Source organism: Podarcis melisellensis (genome assembly GCF_964234715.1).
Source record: "Podarcis melisellensis genome assembly, chromosome: 2".
NCBI classification, from domain to species: Eukaryota; Metazoa; Chordata; class Lepidosauria; order Squamata; family Lacertidae; genus Podarcis; species Podarcis melisellensis.
The window spans coordinates 104,122,465-104,146,599 of record NC_138529.1 but is presented as its reverse complement, the minus strand read 5'-3'; the positions used below and the strand labels follow the sequence as shown (position 1 = coordinate 104,146,599).

The following is a 24,135-nucleotide window of genomic DNA, read 5'->3' as shown; positions in this document are numbered from 1 at the left end:
TTGAGAACCAAGGTACCACTGTACTCAGGGAACATAGGAAAAGTTGCTGTATCCCAGGTCAGACTATCCGGTGACGGGCAGCATCTCTCTCGAGTGTCTTTTCCGGGCTCACTTGCAAATGCTAGGGAGTGAATCTGAGAGCTTTGCATGTGACCAAGTCAGATCTGCCACTGAACTACGGACAGGGATGTTGGAGCATTAAAACTCCAGTATTGCCTAGTATTGTATTTGCAGCTGGCACCCATTGTCTGTTCTTAAATTAGCTTATAAAACAGAAAACCTTCTGCAGAACAATGGGAAATTATTATTAATTAATTTACATATAGCTTAAAGCCACGATAGTCATCTAAGCAGTTTACAAATATAAAAAACAACTTAAGGTAAAGGTAAAGAGACCCCTGACAGTTAGGTCCAGTCGTGGCCGACTCTGGGGTTGTGGCGCTCATCTTGCTTTATTGGCCGAGGGAGCCGGTGTACAGCTTCCGGGTCATGTGGCCAGCATGACTAAGCCGCTTCTGGCAAACCAGAGCAGCGCTTGAAAACGCCAGAGCCGTACCTACTTATCTACTTGCACCAGTGTGCTTTCGAACTGCTAGGTTGGCAGGAGCAGGGACCAAGCAACGGGAGCTCACCCCGTCGCGGGGATTCGAACCGCTGACCTTCTGATCGGCAAGTCCTAGGCTCTGTGGTTTAGACAACAGCGCCACCCACGTCCCTTAAAAAAAACAACTTACACTGGCACTAAAATATAAACATCCATAATTAAAACACATAATGAAACATAATAATAATTACAGCAACCCTAGCAATTGTGTAATTAAAACTTAAGCTGCATGCACGCCAGCTATTTAAAGCACATCCCTGCCCAAATAAAATCCTGGGGACGGCAACACACCTACAATTCCCAGCACCCTTAACAAACTACAGTTCCTGTGATTCTTTGAAGGGAAAGTGTGCTTTAAATATAAGGTGCCTACAACCTTTGGCTGCAAAAGGTGCATTGGGAGTATGACATGGAAAAGACAAGTGCATGTGTAAAAAATGCAATTGTATGGAAGAAGATTTCTTTTTCTGCGCTGAATGTCTTCTTCTGACATCTCTCCTTGCAGTTGTGATTCTTTACATCCAAGGAACGGCGGACAAGGAATGGAGAGAGGTGAGCAGCTGCAGGCACACACACACACACACACACACCCTTCTGCTTCCAATGCACCTGTTACATCAAACTGGGAAAGGACTCTTCTTGCAGGATATGGGCCCTGCCGCAATTTACCAGCACAGACCCTCATTGGTCAAACCTGCTGGGCGGTCAGCCAATGAGCTGCCTGCTGCCTTGTTTAGGGAAGCTTTTAATGTTTGATGTATTACAGTATTTTAATATTTTTTTTGGAAGCCGCCCAGAGTGGCTGGGGAGGCCCAGCCAGATGGGAGGGGTATAAATAATAAATTATTATAATATTATTATTATTCCCTTCCTCTGTCAGGTCCAATCCACATGGTCACCATCAGCTGCACTTGGCAGGTACTAGGGTTGTATCCAGGAGATATGAACTCTGACTCTGAAGTCCCCCTGTGCAGTGGGTGGCGTGGCGAATGCAGTCTGTGCTTGCCGCTAGATTTATTTTAGAGTCTAGACTTGATGGGTCTTCCATCCCCCTGCCCTGTTTAGAATGAGAACATCCCACTTGCTTCAAAATGTGGTAGCTGGAAGGCCAGCCCTGCTGAGTTTCTCCCCCTGGGGCCCGTCCTCCAACCCAAATCCTGCCCAGGAAACAACCACTGGGTGTAGCTTTCTTGGCGCTCGGGGGACAAATTGCTCCCCAGCAGCTGCCGCTTCCACCGAACCTCGACTTTTTGTGGAGGGACAGCCTTGCTTTTGCCAGAGGTATGTGGCTCTTCTAGGCTGGGGTGAGAAACCTGTTGCCCTCTAGATCACTGGTGAGTCAGGACCCATCATTGGGTCATGTATAGACTGAAGTTAGTGTAGTGTAGGTGGGTTCCCACGAGACAAGACACAGTGATAACAGCAAGAACCTTTATTGAACTACGTAACTGGGAAAGAGAGGCAAAACAACAGCTCATATACATTTCTGAAAGGTTGGGCCACTCCCACTCCCGATGTGATTGGCTGTCTAAACTTACAAACTGCGAATCACGACTCAGAGTTCAACGGCCAGTGGCAGAGGCCCAAATCCTGAAATGTTCTGTGATTGGACAACATATATCGAATCAGGAGCTCAGAATCCTTAGTCCAGATTCAAGCTCAGACCACTGAATACATAACAGTTGGGGCTTGGCATCAGACCGTCACCATACGAATGTATGTTTAGAAAAATAAGCAAATGGGTGTTCGGGTTAAAGGCAGTTCCCAGATCTGAAAATGAAAGTCTGTTTCTATTCCTGGACTACAACTCCCATCATCCCTGACCACTGGTCATGCTGGCTGGGGCTGACCAACACCACCTGGCATGGCCACAGACTCGTCACCCTTGATCTAAGCTTTGGATTGGGAGGGTTAGTAAGTCAACTACCCAAGAGCCCTGGCAGTCCTGTCCTCCATTCAAACATACAAGGATTGAGTATACAGTGGTACCTCGGGTTAAGTACTTAATTCGTTCCGGAGGTCCGTTCTTAACCCGAAACTGTTCTTAACCTGAAGCACCACTTTAGCTAATGGGGCCTCCTGCTGCCGCCACGCCGCCGGAGCACGATTTCTGTTCTCATCCTGAAGCAAAGTTCTTAACCTGAAGCACTATTTCTGGGTTAGCCGAGTCTGTAACCTGAAGCGTATGTAACCTGAAGCGTATGTAACCCGAGGTACCACTGTACACCAAACATGCAAAGTGCATGGCTTCCCCCAAGGAATCCTGGGAACTTCAGTTTACCCCACCACCACAATGCTACAATTCCCAGCACCTGTAACAAACCACAGTTTCCGGTATTTCCCCCCCCCCCTCCAAGGAGGGTGCTTTAAAGGTATGGTGTGTTCACAGTCCATATACGCAACACGGGGTTGCTACTGCCACCTGTTTAACCTTCTGCATTTCCCCTTCTGTTTTTTCTTACCTCCCTGTCCCAGTTTGGTCGCACAGAGGTGATCGACAACACGCTGAACCCAGAGTTTGTCCGGAAATTTGTGCTTGACTATTACTTTGAGGAGAAGCAGAACCTTCGTTTTGATGTGTGAGTCGCTTCTGGACCTCTCCCCACCTTCTGCCCCTGTCCTGACCCCCTTTTCTCTTACCACCCCTTTGCATGCTTGTTTCCTGGTTCTCTTTTCATAGAACCATAGAATGGTGGAGTTGGAAGGGACCCTGGGGGTCATCTAGTCCAACCCCCCTAAATTAAGGCTCAAACCCCAAACCCTGAGATTAAGAGGCTCATTGCCAAGGGCATCGCTGGATCTTTAAAAGACTTTTGGCACAAGCCCATAACAACTGGGGCTCCATCCCTGGCACAGCTGAAATTTTAGATTCACTTTCAAAGGGAAAGCCATCTTGCAAGCCAAACTTTTTTTAAAAATTAAGTTTTAAGAGGGGAGGAAGGAAGGAGATCCGGGGTTCGATGCAAAAGGGTAGGGCTCAGCTCCCATGGTCCACATCTGGCAATGCCCCTGGCTTCTACATTCCTGTCTCAGATTGCAGTGCTGAGGCCTGCTTTCAAACCCTATTCCAAATCAGACCTTGAATATGTTCCAGGGCCGGATTTAGGTTTGATGAGGCCCTAAGCGACTGAAGGTAATGGGGACCTTTATATGTCCAGCTGCCCTTTGTCAACAACAAATTATCGCTGGGTTTTTTTGGGTTGAATATATGCTATATGGTAATTTATGGACCTGATAGGTATCTAAAGCCATTGGCACGTGACAAAATATGTATTTTATCAAAGTAATTGTTGAACTGAAATACAATTAAGAAGTATAATAATAGTGAAATACAATTAAGAAGAAGTATATGAATAGTGAAATAATTATTAAGTTCTAACTGTATGTGGGTTTTATTTTATTAGTTTTTTATCTTGTATTTTGGAAATGTACATCCAGTTTTTTTCCCTTTAAATTTTTTTGGGGCCCCCCAAGAGAGTGGAGCCCTAAGCTATAGCTTGTTTAGCTTATATGTAAATCTGGCACTGATATGTTCTAACACCAAGGCAGTAATGCACTTTCTCTGTGCTTTTCCCAGCTACAATGTGGACTCCAAGACTAGCAACCTTCCCAAAAGTGTGAGTACATACCTCCCTAAATACGTCTGCAAAGGGGTTTGCTGCAGAGATGGGGCCTAGAAAATGCAGTTGGTTGAGGTCCTGGAAGGTCTGTTGCAAGTTGAAGGAAGGAAGGAAGGAAGGAAGGAAGGAAGGAAGGAAGGAAGGGGGGAAGTGCTGTGTTTTCCAAAAAAAGAACACAAAATGTTGGGCAGGAAAATAACCATCTGCCTTGGGCAATGAGCATTAATATCCAGAGAGCCCAGGATATTTTAGAATTGTAGAGCTGGAAGGGTCCACTAGAGGCATCTAGCCCAACCCCCTGAAAATGTACAAATCTCAACTGAAGTATCCATGACAGATGGCCATCCAACCTCTGCTTAAAAACCCCCAAGGAAAGAGAGTCCACCACCTTCCAAGGGAACCTGTTCTGCTGTCAAGCAGCTGAAATATACTCGGAGTCGAGAGTAGATTTCATGCTCTTTATTCAGCTCATAGTGGTGAGGAGGAATGGGAGTTCCCCCAGAATGTCTGCTTTATATACATTATTTACACAATGGGCCCCATGTGATTGACTAATTCCGGGATTCACCTGTAGGCCAATCAGGTTGCGGATTCACTTCCACCTGGAGCTGGATTGGGTGGCTCTTGTGGACCAATCAGACTGCTGCATTCTGAATCCTATTGTTCTAGGACCATTCCGAGTGCTGATCCTATTCAACTCAGTACATAACAACAGCTCTTACCGTCAAAAAGTTCCTCCCAGTCATAGAACCGTAGATTTGGAACCACAAGAGTCATCTAGCCCAACCCCTCACAATACAGGAACCTTCTTGCCCAACGTAGGACTCGAACCCACAGCCCCGAGATGAAAAGTCTCGCTCTCTACGACTGAGCTGTCTGTTTAGTTGGGATCACATTTTGTGCCATTTGCTCACACGACATGATTTACAGTGGGTTTGGGGTCTCTCCAGAACAGATTTTTTGGGGGACGCTTTGAGCCAAGCCCAAAGTGGAAATTTGGGGTAAGGTGGGGAGCTCTGTGGGGATTCCTGAATAGTAGCACGGATGGTGCCTCTAACTCCTGTATCTTGAATTTTATTTCCATGCTGCATTTCCCATTATGACCTGCGTAGAAGGTAAGCTACCTCCGCCCCTTGAAGCGGCTACGCTGCCCTCTGCTGGTGGAGCCGGTAGAGTGTGGTTGGGCTGGACCAAGCCAGGTTAGCAACATAGGAAATTGCCTTACAACAAGGCAGAGGGTTGCATACCCTCCAACATACCGCAGAGGAAAATCGGGATGCGCGTCTTTGGGAGCCACGCTCCTGCGTGAGACACGTGGCTCGCGAGAGAGCACAGGCCCCCAATTTTTGAGGAGGTTGTGACCTTGCGGGAGCCAAAATGGGACTTTCCAGGATCCAGTCTGTATTTCTGCGATGTCCTGTGATTGGCCCATTGAACACAGAGCATTGTTGACATGCAGCCTGGCAGCAGCTGTCCCAAGCTCTACGTGGAGACACCAGCAATTGCAAGTGGGACTTTTTGCATGCAGTGCTCCTGCTGCAGCCCTTGCCACGGGTTGGGGGGGGGGGGTCAGCGGTGGGAGAGAGCACCCATCTCAGCCAGCTTTTGTGTACATAGACCACGCCTGGTGTAAAAACAGTCATCACCCTGGCTCCATGCCTGAGCACAGCGACTCCAGGGCATGGGCAAAAAATAGCAGAGCAGCGGACTGCCTTAAGCGAAGCTCTCATGTTGCTGAGCCCAAAGAAACACGCACAGGGAGCAGAATTCACCAGCAATGGTTTACTGAGGTTTAAAAGAGTATAATGGTTGCAAAGTCCAAGTTCTGACAGGATCCCCAGTAAGGCTCAAAAATACTTCTTCAGCTCATGAGAGCGCATCCACTTACAGAAAGGAAAAGAAAAGAGCAGACAGGATAGATAGACTGTACAGTGGTACCTTGGGTTACATACGCTTCAGGTTACATACGCTTCAGGTTACAGACTCCACTAACCCAGAAATAGTACCTCGGGTTAAGAACTTTGCTTCAGGATGAGAACAGAAATCGTATTCCGGCGGCGCGGAGGCAGCAGGAGGCCCCATTAGTTAAAGTGGTGCTTCAGGTTAAGAACAGTTTCAGGTTAAGAACGGACCTCTGAAACGAATTAAGTACTTAACCAGAGGTACCATTGTACAAGAAAGAGATACAGAACTAAGAAATTAAGCGGTTTCCAGCTGTAATGCTTTAAGAGATATGAAAAATAAGATTTTGAAATAAGTAAAATTAATGGTGAGAACTAATAATTTGCTGAGTTAATAATTGGAACTGGAATATAAGAAAGGGAAGTATGAGGAGGTCTGGAAAATAAGTTAAAAGAAAATAAGTAAATAGAAATTTTATGTGTTTTTATTTTTTCTGTTTTTGTGTTTTTTGTATTTTTGTATTTTGTTGTTTTCTCTTTTTGTTTTACAATGTATTTCTTTTGAAAAAGTTTAATAAATATTTATTAAAAAAAAAAGAAAGAGATACAGAACTGCTCTGCAGTCAGAAGATATAGACTCACCTCTGAGCAGGGGTCTCACAGACTCCCCTGATAAAACAACAGCTTCAGGCTTGTCTGTTGAGAAAGTTTGAGGAAGTTTTGCACCCATAAAACTCACAATCCCTGACATATTCAGAGTTGGGTCATTTTAAGGCCATGTTTATGACCTTGTGGGGGGGGCGGACTATATTTTGGAGGGGGGAAATGAACGAATTCCTATGTCCCACAAATAACCCAGAGATGCATTTTAAATAAAAGCACACATTCTATTGATGTAAAAACACCAGGCAGGCCCCCACAAATAACCGAGAGATGCACTTTAAATAAAAGGACACTTTCTACTCATGTAAAAAACTCACTGATTCCTGGACCGTCCACGAGCTGGATTTAGAAGGCGATTGGGCCGGATCTGGTTCTCGGCCCTTAGTTTGCCTACCCATGTTCAAGTCCTTGCAATGCAGCTGGGATGAGAGGGTGTTTGGCGCTGAGTGGGAAAGTACCCGCTAGATCTCTCAGTTGCCGCAGAAAGCTGGCGATGCAAGAGGGCAGAAATGGGCATTAAATTACAAATTTGTTGGACTTCCGGAGGTGGCGCAAAACGGCAATGGCGGTCCTCTTTACTGTGTGAAGAGGGGCTCCGCGAAAAAGGGTCGTCCGCTGCGGCAAAGCGGAGACCCATTAAGATAAACCGTAGGCAGAGCGAGCCTGCGGCCGTGGGACTCGGCGGGTGCCAGAAGCCCCCCCAGAAACGAGGAAGGGACCTCGTAAGAGGCTCCGGAACGTGAACGGGGGAGCGGCGCTGTGAGTTCATCGCTCTTTTCGCGGAAGTGAAGCCGCGCTGCTGTTGCTGATGAGCGTCGACCTTTCTTCTTGAAAATCATCGGAATTGGCTGCAATTTACCCGTGAGTAAGGGGTACTAAAGATTGACTAAAGATTGATTTAAATTCGTTTAATTCGGCTGAAAACGGGAGGCGAGTAACAGGAAGTCCGCCTTCCGGTCCTGCTAATCAGAGCAAAGCAAAGAGCCCGATGTGGGCTGAAGCGCTCAAAAGAGACTTTGAAATTAGTATGAAGGGGCATTAACAGACTGTGTTCTTCTAGAAATTAAAAAGATTGAAGGATTAAATCTGTTGGTTCATTGCGCTAAGGAATCTTCCCCCTATTGTGAAGTGACGTGGAATTGAAGGGGATAACCGAGCTATCGGACTGCCAGTGTTGCAAAGGAGTACTGTCAGGCTGCTGAAACTTTTTCTTAAGTACAAATTGTTGCATTGATGGATACACTATCGCTTTAATACTGATATTGGAACCTTTCCGTTACCTTGTGGCACTATTTTGAAACAGAACTATCTGAAAGCCTCCTTTTTGAACTTGGGGACTATAAAAGTTGAAATAGGAACTTTGATGGTGGAAAAGAAACTTTCTTTCTTATGAAAACCCCCCCTAGTGGATTTGCGGAGGCATTGAGGTCTGGGAACTGTACCTTATTGGGATTTTTTGTGGTTTAATTGTTTACATTCTGGACTTGCCTTTCTCATGGATTGAAAGACTATTTGACCTTGAACAGAGGCAGCTGGGGAATGAGTGGCCCAGGGAAAACAAGAGCATCTAAAGCTAAGGAAGCTTTAGCTGAGGAAGCTAAAGAAAAGAAAAAAGATAAGAGAGCTGGGCAGCTTGTTCAAACAACGTTGACTCATCAACGCAGATCCTCGGTACCAACTGTGCTGACGGCGCAGGAGGAAGAAGTTGAAACGCTTGCAACAGAAGATATGGCAACTGGAGGAACTGATCCAGTCTTGAAACAAATTTTGGAACAACTGGCATTTTTGAATAAGAAGGTGGACGATCAGTCATCTAAAATTGACAGAGCTACATCTACTATCAGTAAGTTAACAGATCAGGTTTCCCAGCATACTCAGGCTATTGAGAAACTGCAAGGAGCTACGGCGGAGAACTACAAATTAGCTGCGGAAGCCAATCAAAAAGCTGAGCAAGCGTGCAAAAAGGTGGAGGAGATCAAAGGGGAAGTAAGACCTCTGAAAAGACAGGTAGGAGAACAGCAAGCCTACCTGTCAATGGTGGAACTGAAAAGTAAGGAATGTAATCTTAGGCTGAGGGCCGTCCCAGAGCTGGAGCAGGGCAACCTAGAGGAATTTTTGACGCAGTTGTTTTCTAAATTTTGGGGGGTTGAGGAAGATAAAGACTTCAAAATTGTGACGGCCTTCAGATTGGGAAGATCGGTTAAGAAAGACAAGTCCAGAGACTGTTTGGTTTGTTTGAGAACAAGAGAGGAAAGAGACAAGATACTAGGCCAGCATTTTAAAAAATCTCTGGAAGTTGAAGGCAAAAGGGCAGAAATTTATAGAGACATTCCTAAATATCTGTTGGACCTTAGAGCCTCATATACAGACTTGGCCAAATTGTTAAGGTACAACGCAATCCCTTACAGGTGGGAATTTCCTCAAGGTCTATCATTCACCTATAAAGGAAAGAAGGTAAGAATTAAAACACCAGAGGACCACCAGAAGTTCCTACACGACAACGAGGAGGACCTCCAAAAGAGAGCTGCAGATTCTTGGCCTCCACCACCGGGATCACCACCAAGACCCGTACCATCTGGAGGCGGACCGGCACCACAGCCTTCGGGAACGGAGGACAAATTAGATACCCAACTGTGATATCTAAGAAGCAGACCAGGATGTCTCTACAGCTTCTTAGTTGGAACATAAATGGCGGGAATTCTCCAGAAAAACGGAGAAAAGTATTTCATATTTTGAAAAAAGAACAATTGGACATTATTTGCCTGCAAGAAACACATGTGACAAGACTCCACAGAAAAGTGTTAATTAACAAAAGGCTAGGCCAAGAATTTATCTCATCGGACAAAGTTAAGAAAAGAGGAGTGGTGATATATGCAAAGGAGAACTTGTCACCAAAATTCGTATTCAAAGATGAACAGGGTAGAATTTTGGCAATTGAAATTCAGACACAAGGAGAAAAGTTTTTAATTCTAGGAATATACGCCCCAAATGATGGAAAATCGGAATTTTTCAAGAAGCTGCATGAGACTATGCTGGATTATTTGGATTACAACAACATTATCATGTTGGGAGATATGAACGGCGTCGCCTCAGTGAATATGGATAAGTCGCAAAGTGCTAATATAACGAAAGACGGCAGACTACCAAAAACCTTTTTCGAAATGACTGACAATTTGGATTTGATTGATATATGGAGGATCAAGAACCCTCTAGGGAAAGAAGGAACTTTCTTTTCTGAGGCCCACATGACATGGACGCGAATCGACCAAATATGGATAACTAGAGGGCTGGCACCTAAGACCAGAAAAGTGGAAATCTGCCCAAAAACCTGCTCCGACCACAACGCTTTGAGAATGGAATTGAGATTAAATACAACCGGATCTTTCAGATGGAGAATGAACGACGCTTTGTTAAGAGATCAGGAGATTGTTAAGAAGGCCCAAAAAGTTTTAAAGGATTATTTTGAAATAAACTTAAAGACAAATGTGGAAAAAAGAACAATCTGGGACGCAAGTAAAGCAGTTATGAGAGGGTTTCTAATACAGCAGAACACGATTAAAAAAAGGCTCTGGAATGAAAAGAAGGAGAAGATTTTGGAGAAAATAAGAGAAGGAGAGAAAAAACTGAGATCCAGGCCTAAATCAAAGGAAGTATTGAGAGAAGTGAAGTTTTTCCAGGCACAATATTCGAAACTGATAAATCAAGAGGTGGAATGGAAAATTAAACAAATGAAACAAAGATCCTTTGAATCTGCTAATAAGTGCGGGAAGTTGTTGGCTTGGCAGTTGAAAAAGAGACAAAAGCTTAACACAGTTACAAATCTAGAGATTGAAGGGAGAATGGTTCAGAAACCCGAGGAAATTAGAAAGTGTTTCCAGAGATATTTCAAAGAACTTTATTCACAAAGGCCACAAAAAGGCTCGGAGGTGGACCAATTTGTCACAACTAATGGATTACAAAAAATACCCCAGGAAATGAGAGCAACCCTGAACTGTAATATTACAATCCAAGAAATTGAATGCGCCATTCAGAACCTCCAACTGGGCAAGTCTCCGGGACCTGATGGACTTACTTCCAAATATTACAAGGCATTGAAGGATTCATTGATACAACCATTGTTGGAAGTTTGTAACCAGATTATGGAGGGGAGGAAGGCACCGGAAACGTGGAAAGAAGCTTTCATCACGTTGATACCAAAATCAGAAACTGAAAAAACTCAACTTAAAAACTACCGTCCTATCTCACTCCTAAATGTGGATTACAAAATCTTTGCAGACATTTTGGCAAGCAGGTTTAAGAAAGTATTAAATGAAGTGATTCATAAGGACCAAGCAGGCTTTCTCCCTGGCAGACATTTATTTGACAACACAAGAAACATCATTGACATTTTGGAATTTTTACAGACTAACTCAAATACAAGAGCGGTGTTGATCTTTATTGATGCGGAGAAAGCCTTTGACAACATTTCTTGGATGTTTATGAAGAAAAATTTGGAAAGGATGGGAGTAGGGCGGGGGTTTGAAAATGGAATAGAAGCAATTTATTCAGAACAAAAAGCTAAATTGATAGTAAACAACGTGGTGACAGAGGAGTTCAAAATTGAAAAAGGGACACGACAGGGGTGCCCTCTATCTCCTCTGCTGTTTATTTCAGTCCTGGAGGTGCTATTGAACATGATTAGAAATGACCGGTTGGCACAGGGAATTGTGGTCGGAGAGAAACAATATAAACTGAAAGCATTTGCAGATGACTTGGTATTAACATTACAGGAGCCAGCCTCTAGTACTAAAAGAGCGTTAGAATTAATTTCTGACTTTGGTCGGGTGGCGGGATTCAAGCTGAATAAACAAAAAACTAAAGTTTTAGCAAAAAACTTGACAACTACTGAAATAGAGGAGTTCAGAAAAGAAACAGAACTAAATGTGGTTAAAAAAGTAAAGTACTTAGGGGTGTACCTGACCTCCAAAAATTTGAATTTGTTTAAGGACAATTATGAGAAATGTTGGTCAGAGATCAAAAGAGACTTGGAAACATGGTCAAGACTGAAACTTTCCTTGTTGGGCAGAATAGCTGCTATAAAGATGAATGTATTGCCGAAAATGCTATTTTTGTTTCAGGCCCTCCAGATCGTGGATAAGGTGGAATGTTTTGGAAAATGGCAGAGGGATATATCTAAATTTGTCTGGCAGGGCAAAAAGCCCCGAATAAAGTTTAAAATACTAACAGTTGCGAAAGAAAGAGGGGGGTTTGCCCTGCCGGACTTGAAGTTATATTATGAATCTGCAGCCCTCTGCTGGTTGAAGGATTGGATTTTGTTGGAGAACACCGATGTCCTCGACCTGGAGGGATTTGATAATGCTTTTGGGTGGCATGCATATTTGTGGTATGACAAGGTTAAAGTTTATAAATTGTTCAAAAACCATATTGTCAGAAGGGCAATTTTTATGGTCTGGTCAAAATATAAAGACTTATTGGAGAGTAAAACTCCGAGGTGGCTCTCACCGATGGAGGCCAAAGCACGTAAAAGACTCAATATGGAGGCCCACTGGCCTAAATATTGGGAAATAATTGAAAAAATTGGAGATAAATGGAGGTTGCAGAGTATGGAAAAGTTAAAAAACAAGGTGCGAGATTGGTTGCATTATGCTCAAATTCAGGAAGTTTTTAAAGCGGACAAAAAAGTGGGTTTCCAGGAGGAAAAATCGAAACTAGAGACAGAGTTGCTTGAGCCAAAATCTAAGCTAATTTCGAGAATGTACAACTTGCTGCTTAAATGGAATACACAGGATGAGATTGTTAAATCCTCCATGATAAAGTGGGCGCAGGACTTGGGGCATAACATTATGTTTGAAGACTGGGAAAGGTTATGGAACACCGGAATGAAATTCACGGCATGTAGTGCCTTGAAGGAAAATATTATGAAAATGACATACCGGTGGTACATGACCCCAGTCAAGCTTGCAAAGATATATCACCTGTCTGATAATAAATGTTGGAAATGTAAAGAAGAGGAAGGGACTTTTCTACACCTCTGGTGGACCTGCCCGAAGGTAAAGGCCTTCTGGGAGATGATACATAATGAACTAAAAAAGGTGCTTAGATTTACCGTACCCAAGAAACCGGAGGCCTTCCTCCTGGGCATGGTAGACCAGAGGGTGGCCAAGAAAGATAGAACTTTCTTTATGTACGCTACTACAGCAGCAAGGATCTTGATGGCAAAGCACTGGAAGACACAAATTCTACCCACATTGGAAGAATGGCAGACGCAGCTGATGGACTATATGGAACTGGCTGAAATGACTGGCAGAATTCGAGACTCGGGAGAAGAAGAAACGGAGGAAGTTTGGGAAAAATTTAAGGACTATTTGAAAAAGCATTATAAGTTGTATGAATGTTAAAAAATGCTCCTTTCTAGGAAAGTACAGCTTCAGTATCGGTAAATTTTTGAATTGGTAAATAAGGCACAACAAGACAGAAGTGGTGTAATGAAATAATTTTATTGTGTTGAAACTAAAAATTAATGGATTTGGATTGAAATGTTTAGAGACCAGATATCACGATAAAATGGAAGATATATTATTATGTTTAAAATAAGTCAACAAATTGCTGAGGTTTTGGATTTACAGAGAATGCAGTGATCGGAAGATGGGGGGAGTCCATTAGATTTATGGAAACATGTATTTGCAATTTGAATTTTGAATATTACAAACCTAATAAAAATTATATTAAAAAAATAAATAAATTACAAATTTGTTGGCTCTGTAATGAAGGGGGGGTGTCTCCCTGCCCACCCTCTCCTACCCCCGCAAATCATCTGTGATAGCTCTCTCTTTCTTTCTCTCTCTCTCTCTCTCTCTCTCTCTCTCTCTCTCTCTCTCTCTGCCTGGCAGGGCTTCCTTGGACAGGCATACATGGCCCTGGGCGAGGTCATCGGCTCCCAAAGAGGTCGCCTGGAGCGGCCCCTCACGTGAGTCACCATCATCATTTATGCTTTTAATTATTTCATAAAACTCGTACACCGCTTGATTGGTTTTTTGTTTTTTAAAAAGCACCTCAAAGCGATTTACAAAAAGATGAAGGGGGGGGGGGAAATACAACGATACTTTTAAACGTTTGATACCTCCAAAGATATTGAGAAAGAAAATACAGTATTGATAAAGGCCTTTCAGTGTTGTAGCTTTCGTTTATTAAATTCTAAGTGCAGGGAGACTTTTCAGCATCCTTCGCCCCCTAAAAAGGGCACCTTAATTCAGCTCTGAATCGCGTGTTTTAATTTTTCTTAAAAGTGAAGTAATTGACTAATCAGTTCAAAGCATCCTCGTTAATTGATTTATTAAGACGTTTAATTGATTGGCAGCCTAGTGAAAAGCAGAATCCAGCTCCCTAGAGGGGCACGCCAGCCAAATGGACAGAAAGGGATGCTTATTTCAACTCTCCAAACCTGGACATACGTTCTGCTGACCATGTGACCTGCAGGGTCTGAGTAGCCAGTTTGAAGATTTGAGTGAGAAGCGTTAAGGTTGGGGACGTTCCCAAAATGAAGCCCGTTGGCTTGAAACACCTTGCGCCGAATGCCTCCTGCTGTGACGCAAAGGCCCCGCCAGAACCACCCGTCTCCCGCTTTGGGGCTTTTTAGCTAGCAGCAAGGGCAAAATGGAGGCTATCAGGACCTGTCGCTCCTTCCATCACTAATTCTTTTTGACAGGGCGTCCTTCTCACCACTGCCTGTCTCCCAAATACACAAAGTCAGAATGGATTGGCCGCTGCCACACTGATTAAAGTCAATTTGCCATGTTGCAAAGGGGGAAACAGGCATGTCACTGCCACGCTACCCAGCCTCTGCATTACTCCCATCTCCCTCTATGTCTCCTCCATGCAAGGGGTCTTGATCCCGCTAATAAGGCTCATCCCAGAGATGGGAGAAGCTACGGATTTTGGGGGACTCCTACTTCCAACAGATGGGACGCGGGTGGCGCTGTGGGTTAAACCACAGAGCCTAGGACTTGCCGATCAGAAGGTTGGCAGTTCGGATTCCCGCGACGGGGTGAACTCCCATTGCTCGGTCCCTGCTCCTGCCAACCTAGCAGTTCAAAAGCATGTCAAAAGTGCAAGTAGATGAATAGGTACCACTCCGGCGGGAAGGTAAACGGCGTTTCTGTGTGCTGCTCTGGTTTGCCGGAAGCGGCTTAGTCATGCTGGCCACATGACCAGCTGCACGCCGGCTCCTTCGGCCAATAAAGCAAGATGAGCACCACAACCCCAGAGTCGGCCACGACTGGACCTAATGGTCAGGGATCCCTTTACCTTCACCTTACTCCCAACATGTCCAGCCAGATGGTCAGTGGTCAAGGATGATGGAAGTCAGACTCAAACAACTAGGGATGTGGTAATTTAAGTGACTTTCCATATCATGCTACCCAAATGGCAGATTTCAGGTCGGTGCTGGGGGTTCTTTGTCAATCTAATCTCCCTTTACCGCTTTTGTTTTCTAGTCCAGGGGAACTTTGACTTGAATGTTCAGAAACAACCATGGTGGGCTCCTTGTTGTTCTGAAGCAATGCATTCTGGGAATTCTCTGGCACTGAGTGCGGAGGAGTTTTTTATCTTGTGTTTTGCCAGCCACACACACAGAAAGTCACTTTATGAGGATTAGTTACATCTTAGCACCTTGTTAAGAGCCTGTTATTCCTTTTAGTTAAGGTGATTACAGAGGGATTAAAATATGGGAATTAGCAGCACGGTAGAAGGCTGGGCCAAAAAGAGCTCGCTTTCACTTTGTTGCTGTATTTCAGGGGTATTTCAGCGATGAGGAACCTGGGGCCCTTTAGACAGGACCGGGCTCCAACTTCCATCAGCCGCAGCCAGCATAGCCATTGGTCAAGGACAATGGGAGTTGTAGTCCAACATCTGGGAGGGCTGCCGGTTTCCCATCCTTCTTGCAGAGCCAAAAAGAGGCAGTCAAATTCTTGGCTGACAAGACCTTGCACTTCAGAGTAATATTTGAACTTTCTCCCCTGAGTCCTGTCCAGTTACTCCAGTAACATTACCACAAAGCCAGCACGAATGAGGCCTTTCTGTGTGCAGCCATGGGATGTAGTGTACTTTCGAACTAAACCTGTGTCTCTCTCTCTCTTTCTTTTCTTTTAGTGGGGTTCCAGGGAAGAAGTGTGGCACAATTGTGCTGTTCGCTGAGGAGCTCAGCAATTGTCGGGTGAGTTGCCTCCCAAGGTTGCTGGGAACCGTAGTTTCTGCCTCACGAAGCTACCCTTCCTAGCGCCTGTAGCAAACTACACTTCCCAGAATTCTTTGAGGGGAAAGTCATGTGCTTTAAATGTATGTTGAATGCGGTTTAAATGTATAGCATGCATCTGCACTCATTGAACGCAGCAGGGCTTTCTTCGGAAATGTATAGGATCGCACAAATATGGCAGTGATGCATTTAGATGGATTTTTGAATGCCTGCAACATCTCGGTCAGGGCGAGCCAATGCAGTGCCCTCCAGATGTTGTGGACTACAACTCCCATTATCCCAAATCACCGGCTATGTCATCTGGCTCCAGCAACATCTGGAGAGCCACAGGTTCCCTGTCTCTTGTTTAAAAGGATGCTTTCTTCACTGGGCATAGATGACCAGTGAAGTGGCAGTTGAGGGGAAGGCCTGAGCACAACCCAAAATAAACCCTCTGTGTGGATATAACCTTATTGTTATCCCCAACCAGTGATTTCACCAACAACTGGTGACCCAGTGGTTCTCTGGGCTCAGGGCCACAGAGTGGGTGAAGTAAGGCCTTCATCTTGGGGCAACAATTGTCTAAAAAGGAAGCTGGAGTCCAGGATTTTGCAGGCCTCTGAAGACTGACCTGCCTCGCATTAGTTGTAGCTTGACTTAACAATTCCACCCACTATTTCCCTCCCTCTTGCCCTTAGCCCATGGGTTGGAAAACTAAGGCCCGGGGGCCGGATCCGGCCCAATCGCCTTCTAAATCCGGCCCACAGACTCCCGCAGTCCAGGAATCAGCGTGTTTTTACATGAGTAGAATGTATCCTTTTATTTAAAATGCATCTCTGGGTTATTTGTGGGGCCTGCCTGGTGTTTTTACATGAGTAGACTGTGTTCTTTTATTTAAAACGCATCTCTGGATTATTTGTGGGGCATAGGAATTTGTTCATATATTTTTTTTCAAAATAAAGTCCATTTCCCGACAAGGTCTGAGGGACAGTGGACTGGCCCCCTGCTTAAAGAGTTTGCTGACCCCTGCCTTAGCCCCTTCTTAAATGCTTCAGTATGCTTCAGGTACATCACCTGACGCCTCCATGATTTCAGGCTATAAAGCTTTCTTTCTGCTTTTCCCCCTGCCGTATCGGTTTCTTCTACCCACAAACTGTTCACTCTACAAACACAGCGCCCCTTGCACTAAGTTTGTGCTGCTGGCTCTGTCCTCACGCTACAGTAAGCCCACAACTTACACAGAAGTTACCTTCCAGGGATCACATCTAAAGTGACTGTTTTGCACACATCCAACTGATATGCGCCTACTGACGCATGGGTCCTTTGGGACCTGGAGGAGGGCACAAAGGGGGCAGAACTGGGTGGGGCGGGCTTATGCCCTTTTAAAATGGCACATCCTATGCCCCTTTTAAAATGTGGGGTTTTTTCTGAGGAGGGGTTATTGGGTTGTTGCTTTTACTTTGACAATATATCTTGTGGTTTTATAGTTTGATTTTGTTCTGTGAACCGACTGCCCTGAGACCTCTGGGTATATAAATTCAATAAAAAATAATAATAATAATGTGCCCTGCGCTGACGTACACAGGGACCAGGAACAAACCCGCCCCCCATGCAGAGTGGTCACCACCTGTATGGTCAAAAAGACATTGGGTTCAATGGCGGCTGGGATTGCCAAAGTCAGTTCCCTGGAAACCCCGGGAAACTTCCTCCTCCTTGGTCTCAGTGTTGCCCTTGTAAGGAAGAGGAGGGCGGGGACAAAACAATAATTAGTTGGCCCTGCCTACGATTGGCTGCGGCTGTGCCTCTCATGGGCTCTGGCGCCACCTGCTGTTGTCCTCCTGCCTTACACTCTGCCAGTCCCATGGGCTATGCATATATTCGTCTTGAGGATGTCCCCACCTCAGTCTGATCCAGCTTTTCCCTTCCAGGACATTATCACCATGCAGCTGTGTGCGAACAAGCTGGACAAGAAGGATTTCTTTGGCAAATCCGACCCCTTCCTTGTTTTCTACCGCAGCAACGAGGATGGCACGTACGCAAGAAATACCTGACACCCGCCTTAACTGTAATGTTTGTGGCAGAGCCATTCCTTGATCCAGAACACGAATTCCAGAACGCTCCGGGCTTGCAGTAGGCAGAGGGAGAGGGGAGTTCTGGAAGGAAGAAGGTCTAGCCTGCATGTAGCTGTAAGCAAGGAAGGATCTCTAAAATACACCTCCTGCCTAATAAGAGTGGTCTGAGTCCAGGTTCTTATTTCCCAGGTCTCTGAACACAACACATGTAGAATTGTAGCACTGGAGGGAACCCCAAAGGTCATTCAGTCCAACCCCCCTGCAATGCAGCAAACTAAAACATCAGTTTCTGTGCTTTACTCATATTCCATTTGACATTGTGGCTCAATGTGCACTACGTATTTAAAGCAGCATCATACTACTTCAAACAGTCAGGGCTCTCCCCCCCCCGCCCCAATGAATCCTGGGAACTGTAGTTTGTTAAGGGTGCTGACAGTTGTCAGGAGGACCCCCCCCCCATGGTCCTCACAGAGCTACAGTTCCCCAAGTTATTCAAGAGCCAATCCCTCTTCCCAGTGAACTCTGAGAATTGTGGCTCTGTGAAGGGTAATGGATGTCTCCTCACAACTTTCAGCACCCTTAGCAAACTACAGTTCCCAGGATTCTCTGGGGGAAGCAGGGCGCTTTTAGGAGCAAGTTATGGGCAGACACTTAGGCTATCACCAAAACATATGCTTTTTAATGCATGTGTAGTAGAAAGGAAAATATTTAGATTTGCAGCTAAACTTGGCATGCTGAGGTTTATGGTTTCTGCTTAGATGTACCGTATTTTTCGCTCTATAGGACACACCAGACCACAAGACGCACCTAGTTTTTGGAGGAGGAAAACAAGAAAAAATATATTCTGAATCTCAGAAGCCAGAACAGCAAGAGGGATCGCTGCGCAGTGAAAGCAGCAATCCCTCTTGCTGTTCTGGCTTCTGGGATAGCTGCGCAGCCTGCATTCGCTCCATAACACGCACACACATTTCCCCTTACTTTTTAGGAGGGGAAAAGTGAGTCTTACAGAGCAAAAAATACTGTAGCTAAAAGTACAGGACCCTTGTGCTCATGAGATGAATCCCTAACGTATCGTATGACCTGCCCAAGTCATAACCCTTAACCATCCATATTTCCCACCATGCCTATATTGCCTTTTCGTTTCTGCCGCCATGCCCACAAACAGACACAGCAGCGCTTCCTGTTCTCCTGTGCCCATTGCCATGACCCTTTTCCTGGTTCCAGGTTCACCATCTGCCACAAGACAGAAGTCGTGAAGAACAACCTGAATCCCGTGTGGCAGCCATTTTCCATCCCTGTGCGGGCCCTGTGCAATGGGGACTATGACAGGTCAGAGTTTATATACTGTTCTGATAACTGTAAGGTTCTCACACACACTGCGGGCCGCACTACAAAAAAACTTCCTTCAAAACTGGGAAGTACAGTGTTACCTCGCTTTTCGAGCGTCTCGGAAGCCGAACGTTTCGGTTTTTTCTAACACCGAAAACCCGGACGTAATTGCTTCCATTTTCGAACACTTTTCAGAAGTCGAACGACTTCCACTGCATTTAAAAAAAAATAAAAAATCAATTGACTTTGCCGACCAACCTTTGCGCCTCGGCTGTCGAACGTTTTGGAAGTCAAACGGTCTTCCAGAACAGATTACCGTACAGTGGTACCTTGGGTTACATACACTTCAGGTTACATATGCTTCAGGTTACAGACTCCGCTAACCCAGAAATAGTGCTTCAGGTTAAGAACTTTGCTTCAGGATGAGAACAGAAATCGTGTTCCGGCGGCGCGGCGGCAGCAGGAGACCCCATTAGCTAAAGTGGTTAAGAACAGTTTCAGGTTAAGAACGGACCTCCAGAACAAATTAAGTACTTAACCTGAGGTACCACTGTATGTTCGACAACCAAAGTACCACTATATTCCCTGGAAACAATAAGGCACTTTGTTTTAGCACATGGAACATTCCTGAAGCCTTCTTGCCTGTCTTAGTGACCCCAAATATTTCCCCTGAGGTAGAAGGATGTGCCTTGAGGGGGGCGGGGAGGGGAACGCTTTCTTTTCACTTACAAATCTTTCAAATCCTGTTGACAGAGCATATTTTGTGTATGAATAGGAACAGGGTGGGCAGGTCTGTGACAATGGTTTCAGAAACTAGGGTATTTTTACCATTTCTAAGGAATGGCCCTGCAATCAGCAACCATTATCAGGTATCTTGACAAACGGGAGAAAAAGCCACACTTCAGAATCTCCACATAGAGATTGCAGAGACCCCGGCCTATAATTCTAAAGAGAGATTCTGCCCACTACTGTAGACAATACTAAGCTACATGCAGTATTGTTGGGTTAAGGCACCGGTCTGTGTTCCTGTGTATGGCATCAGGGTTGAGTATTTCTGACAAAAGCCCTCACAGAGCACCCAAACAGATCAGAGGTTGGGGCAAAGTGTTTCGCACACACAAGCCCCGCAAGTCGGGGACCTTCTCAGAACCGTAATATTTCTTTCAGCCTTGGTTTGTCACTTGCATTCCAGGACGGTGAAGATTGACGTCTTTGACTGGGACCGGGATGGCAGGTGAGGAGGTGGTGGGTTCTGCATAGCTTCTAGAACATTCTCCAGTTCTGTGGGACAACCAACCTATGGGTCACTTTGAGGATCAGTCACTCAAATCAGGATATAAATCACATACATGTGTGATTTTGTAGTGTACATTTACTTGGAAATAGTTTCTTTCTTCTTCTTTGGCGATCACTCGTAGTCGAGTAAGATTGTCTTAACAGTGAGTAACACGGTCTTAACAGTGAGTCAGTAAGTGCCTGTGGAGGCCAATTCTGGATCCACACGTCCTTCCACAGTGGGGACATAGGTTTCCAGGTGGGAGTTGATCATGGTGAGGGTTTGCCAAGCATGCCTTCCTCTTCGCATGTTTCTCCCTTTCATCCTGAGTTCAAGCCTCTTCAAAGACACATTTGGTAAAGGCTGTTCTCCAATTGGAGCACTTGTAGACAAGTGTATCCCAGTTGTCAGTGTTTATACTACTTTTTTTTTTAGATTTGCCTTGAGTCTTTAAACTTCTTTTGTTGACCACCAGCATCACACTTTCCATTTTTAAGTTCGGAATAGAGTCATTGTTTGGAAAACAATAATCAGGCATCCAAACAACATGACCAGTCCAACAAAGTTGATGTTGCAGAATCATTTGCCTGGAAATATATCATGTTGAAATCGCAGGGTTTACTCCTGAGTTACGTGTGTATAGGACTGCAGCTATTTAGGCTTGAATTAGTCTCTGCCAACCCGGTGCCCTCCGGATGTTCGGGGCTATAGTTCTCACCAGCCCCACATGCTGGCTGTGGTGTTAAGATGTAGCACCCTGCGTGTGGTTAACGCTTAGCTGGAATGAAATATTCAACGCAGCAATAGAGAAATTAAAATAATAATTTATTTGTCAAACAAATAAATGAGAGACACAGTGGTATATGGTTACCAAAGCTCTGCCCACTCCAGCCCTGATGGCCAGCACTTATATTTCCTCAGCCCAGCCCCCTTGCTCCTCCTTTGGCTGCCTCTGTCCAATCAGCCTGGTTGAAATTCCTATTGGCTGTTTGCTAGAACCAATCATAAAAGATACACCCATTTCCTATTACCTTTTATGGGAGACAAAGAGCTATATTTCCTTCTATCTATAAATGGCAAACAAGTAGCTATATATCTTACATTTGCCTCAACAAGGCACCTTAATTACCAGATCACCTCTTGCCCTTCTTGCCCTTTTGCCCTCCAAAACAGATGGTTAATGGTTTTAAATTTTTATCTTAAACAGAGGTCAGAGATCTTGGGTTCACATTCTCACACACCATCAATGAAAGATCTCCTTCTTTGGAGGTCTTTAAGCAGAGGCTTGACAACCATATGTCAGGAGTGCTCTGATGGTGTTTCCTGCTTGGCAGGGGGTTGGACTCGATGGCCCTTGTGGTCTCTTCCAACTCTATGATTCTATGATTCTATGAAATAAGAATCTAACATAAGAATCTAACATTTCTTACTTTCTAAATCCTTTGCATAATTACATTTAAGCCAATATATTTCATACATAACATATATAGATTTTTAGAAGCAAAGGCCTTTTCAATGTAAAAACTTCTTCAGTTTACAACCCCCTTTCCTAGCCAGCTGCTTTTCCCATTAGCTCTTGCCCTTTAACCTTATGAAAATGTGGCTAAAGTCTCTAATGGGAGACACATGGTATTATATTTTGTTAAACAATGAATCCTACTATTTACCAACTCTTAATTAGTGCTTTTACAGCTTGATTGTATTCCGTAGGGTCAGTAACCTAATAACCTTTGCTCTCAGCCTGTAATTCCCTTTTTACAACTTTGAGAATTTTGGCTCCTGCTATAAATCAGGGGGCCCTTGTCCAGGAGGATAAACATCTGCCAAAAGTCTTTTAGACAGCTGGTCTTCAGCTTAAACATCTTTAAGCTCATTTTTAAATACAGGCCTTGATCAGATGCCTCAAAGAGAGTCACAGTCCAGCAGTGGCGTAGCGTGGGGGGTGCAGGGGGGCCGGCTGCACCGGGCGCAACATCTGGGGGGTGCACGCTCGCACTCGCAGCTCTCTGCCCCTACTAAAATTCACGGGTTAGGGGGCGCAAATTACTTGCCTTGCCCCGGGCGCTGACAACCCACGCTACGCCACTGCAGTCCAGGTTGATGAACTCTGACTTTAATAATAAAAATAAAGAAGCAGGAGAAGAAAAATCCCAAACAACATCGAGTTGTTCTCTGTTGAACTGAGGCTGGAAGTAGCAAAGAAGACTTGGCCAGGGCTAAAGGAGAACCATCCCAGGACATCTAATGTAGCAAATACGACATTATTAGCAAATAGGCACATAGGCCTAAAAGGTTTACAAGCTAGTGAGGAAAGCGCTGTGCGAATAGAATAAAGGAACAGAGCAGTAGGGCCAGAAAAGCAGACTTGCCCTGAAGCAACAGAGGGATCTGCCTCTGCGCTACGGCTCCCTGAGAGCATCCTCTCTGCTCCTGTTTGCAGAAATATTTCCGCTCTTCCCCTTCCCGGCTTCCAAGGCCCTTTCCAAAACATTCGACCCGAAAGTGCTTTCAGCGCTCCCGTTTTGTGCAGTTCTTTACCAAAAAAATATATATCACACCCTCTGTTTTCTTTCTGAATAGGGCCAAGATCCATGCATGAGAAAGGTGACAGAGTGAACTGTACCACTTCCGGCTGCAGGTGGGAGATACCATTTCGAATGCTCCCCTGAAAGGAACCTGCAGTTTGTGGGGAGAGAGAGAGAGGAGAGAGAGAGGTTTTAGCTCAGCACACTCCCTGCTGTGATTAATTCCCTGCTTGCAGGTTTCTGTTTCTGAATGCAGGAGAGCACTCAGAAACAGTTATCTCCTTCCCCGCCTGCTTTCTGGACTGGTACATTTTACCATCTCAATCTGCTGCAGCCTGGAGGGCACTAAGTTGGCCAAGGTTGTTCTGGTGTATATGTAGATCTATGACGCAGGGGTGCAGAACCTGTGGCCTGCTAGACTACCAGATTTCATCAACCCCAGCCAACATGGCCATTTTGTCTGGGCCTGAGATGCCAGCTGAAGTCTAGCAGCCTTTCACAGAATCATAGCGCTGGAAGGGACCACACGGGTCATCTAGTCCAACCCCCTGCAACGCAGGAATCTTTTTGCCCAACATGGGGCTCAAACCCACGACCCTGAGATTCAAGGCTCATAGGTATGCCACTCTTCTAGAAGAGCAAAGAGGATCTGGTGAGAACTGGAGTGGGTGAAGTAACTGAGATTGTTTTGGGGAGTAGGAGCTCGATGCTTGATGTTCTGGGATTATTATTATTATTATTATTACTGTTCAGGGAAGTTTTTAATGTAGGACATTTTAGTGTATTTTTGTTCTCTGTGGAAGCCGCCCAGAGTGGCTGGGGAAACCCAGCCAGTTGGGCGGGGTACAAATAAATTATTATTATTATTATTATTATTATTATTACGACTACTACTACCCATCCTTCAGCCTAAGGT

General features: G+C 44.9%; 1 protein-coding gene across 6 annotated transcripts in view; it reads left to right on the top strand.

Moving 5' to 3' along the window:
• The window catches only part of CPNE9 (copine family member 9), a 67,371-nt gene that overhangs the window by 21,623 nt on the left and 21,613 nt on the right, over positions 1–24,135 (top strand). For 3 of the 6 annotated variants that reach the window (XM_081902411.1, XM_081902412.1, XM_081902410.1), the window contains 8 exons: positions 1,110–1,156; positions 3,080–3,183; positions 4,182–4,221; positions 13,679–13,755; positions 15,936–15,999; positions 17,946–18,049; positions 19,314–19,418; positions 20,611–20,652. In XM_081902411.1, coding sequence (XP_081758537.1) covers positions 1,110–1,156; positions 3,080–3,183; positions 4,182–4,221; positions 13,679–13,755; positions 15,936–15,999; positions 17,946–18,049; positions 19,314–19,418; positions 20,611–20,652 — 583 coding nt within the window. Of the gene's footprint in view, positions 1–1,109; positions 1,157–3,079; positions 3,184–4,181; positions 4,222–13,678; positions 13,756–15,167; positions 15,489–15,935; positions 16,000–16,197; positions 16,369–17,945; positions 18,050–19,313; positions 19,419–20,610; positions 20,653–22,946; positions 23,333–24,135 lie in introns of those variants that run through there. The other 3 variants (XM_081902414.1, XM_081902413.1, XM_081902415.1) reach the window with 3 other exon arrangements.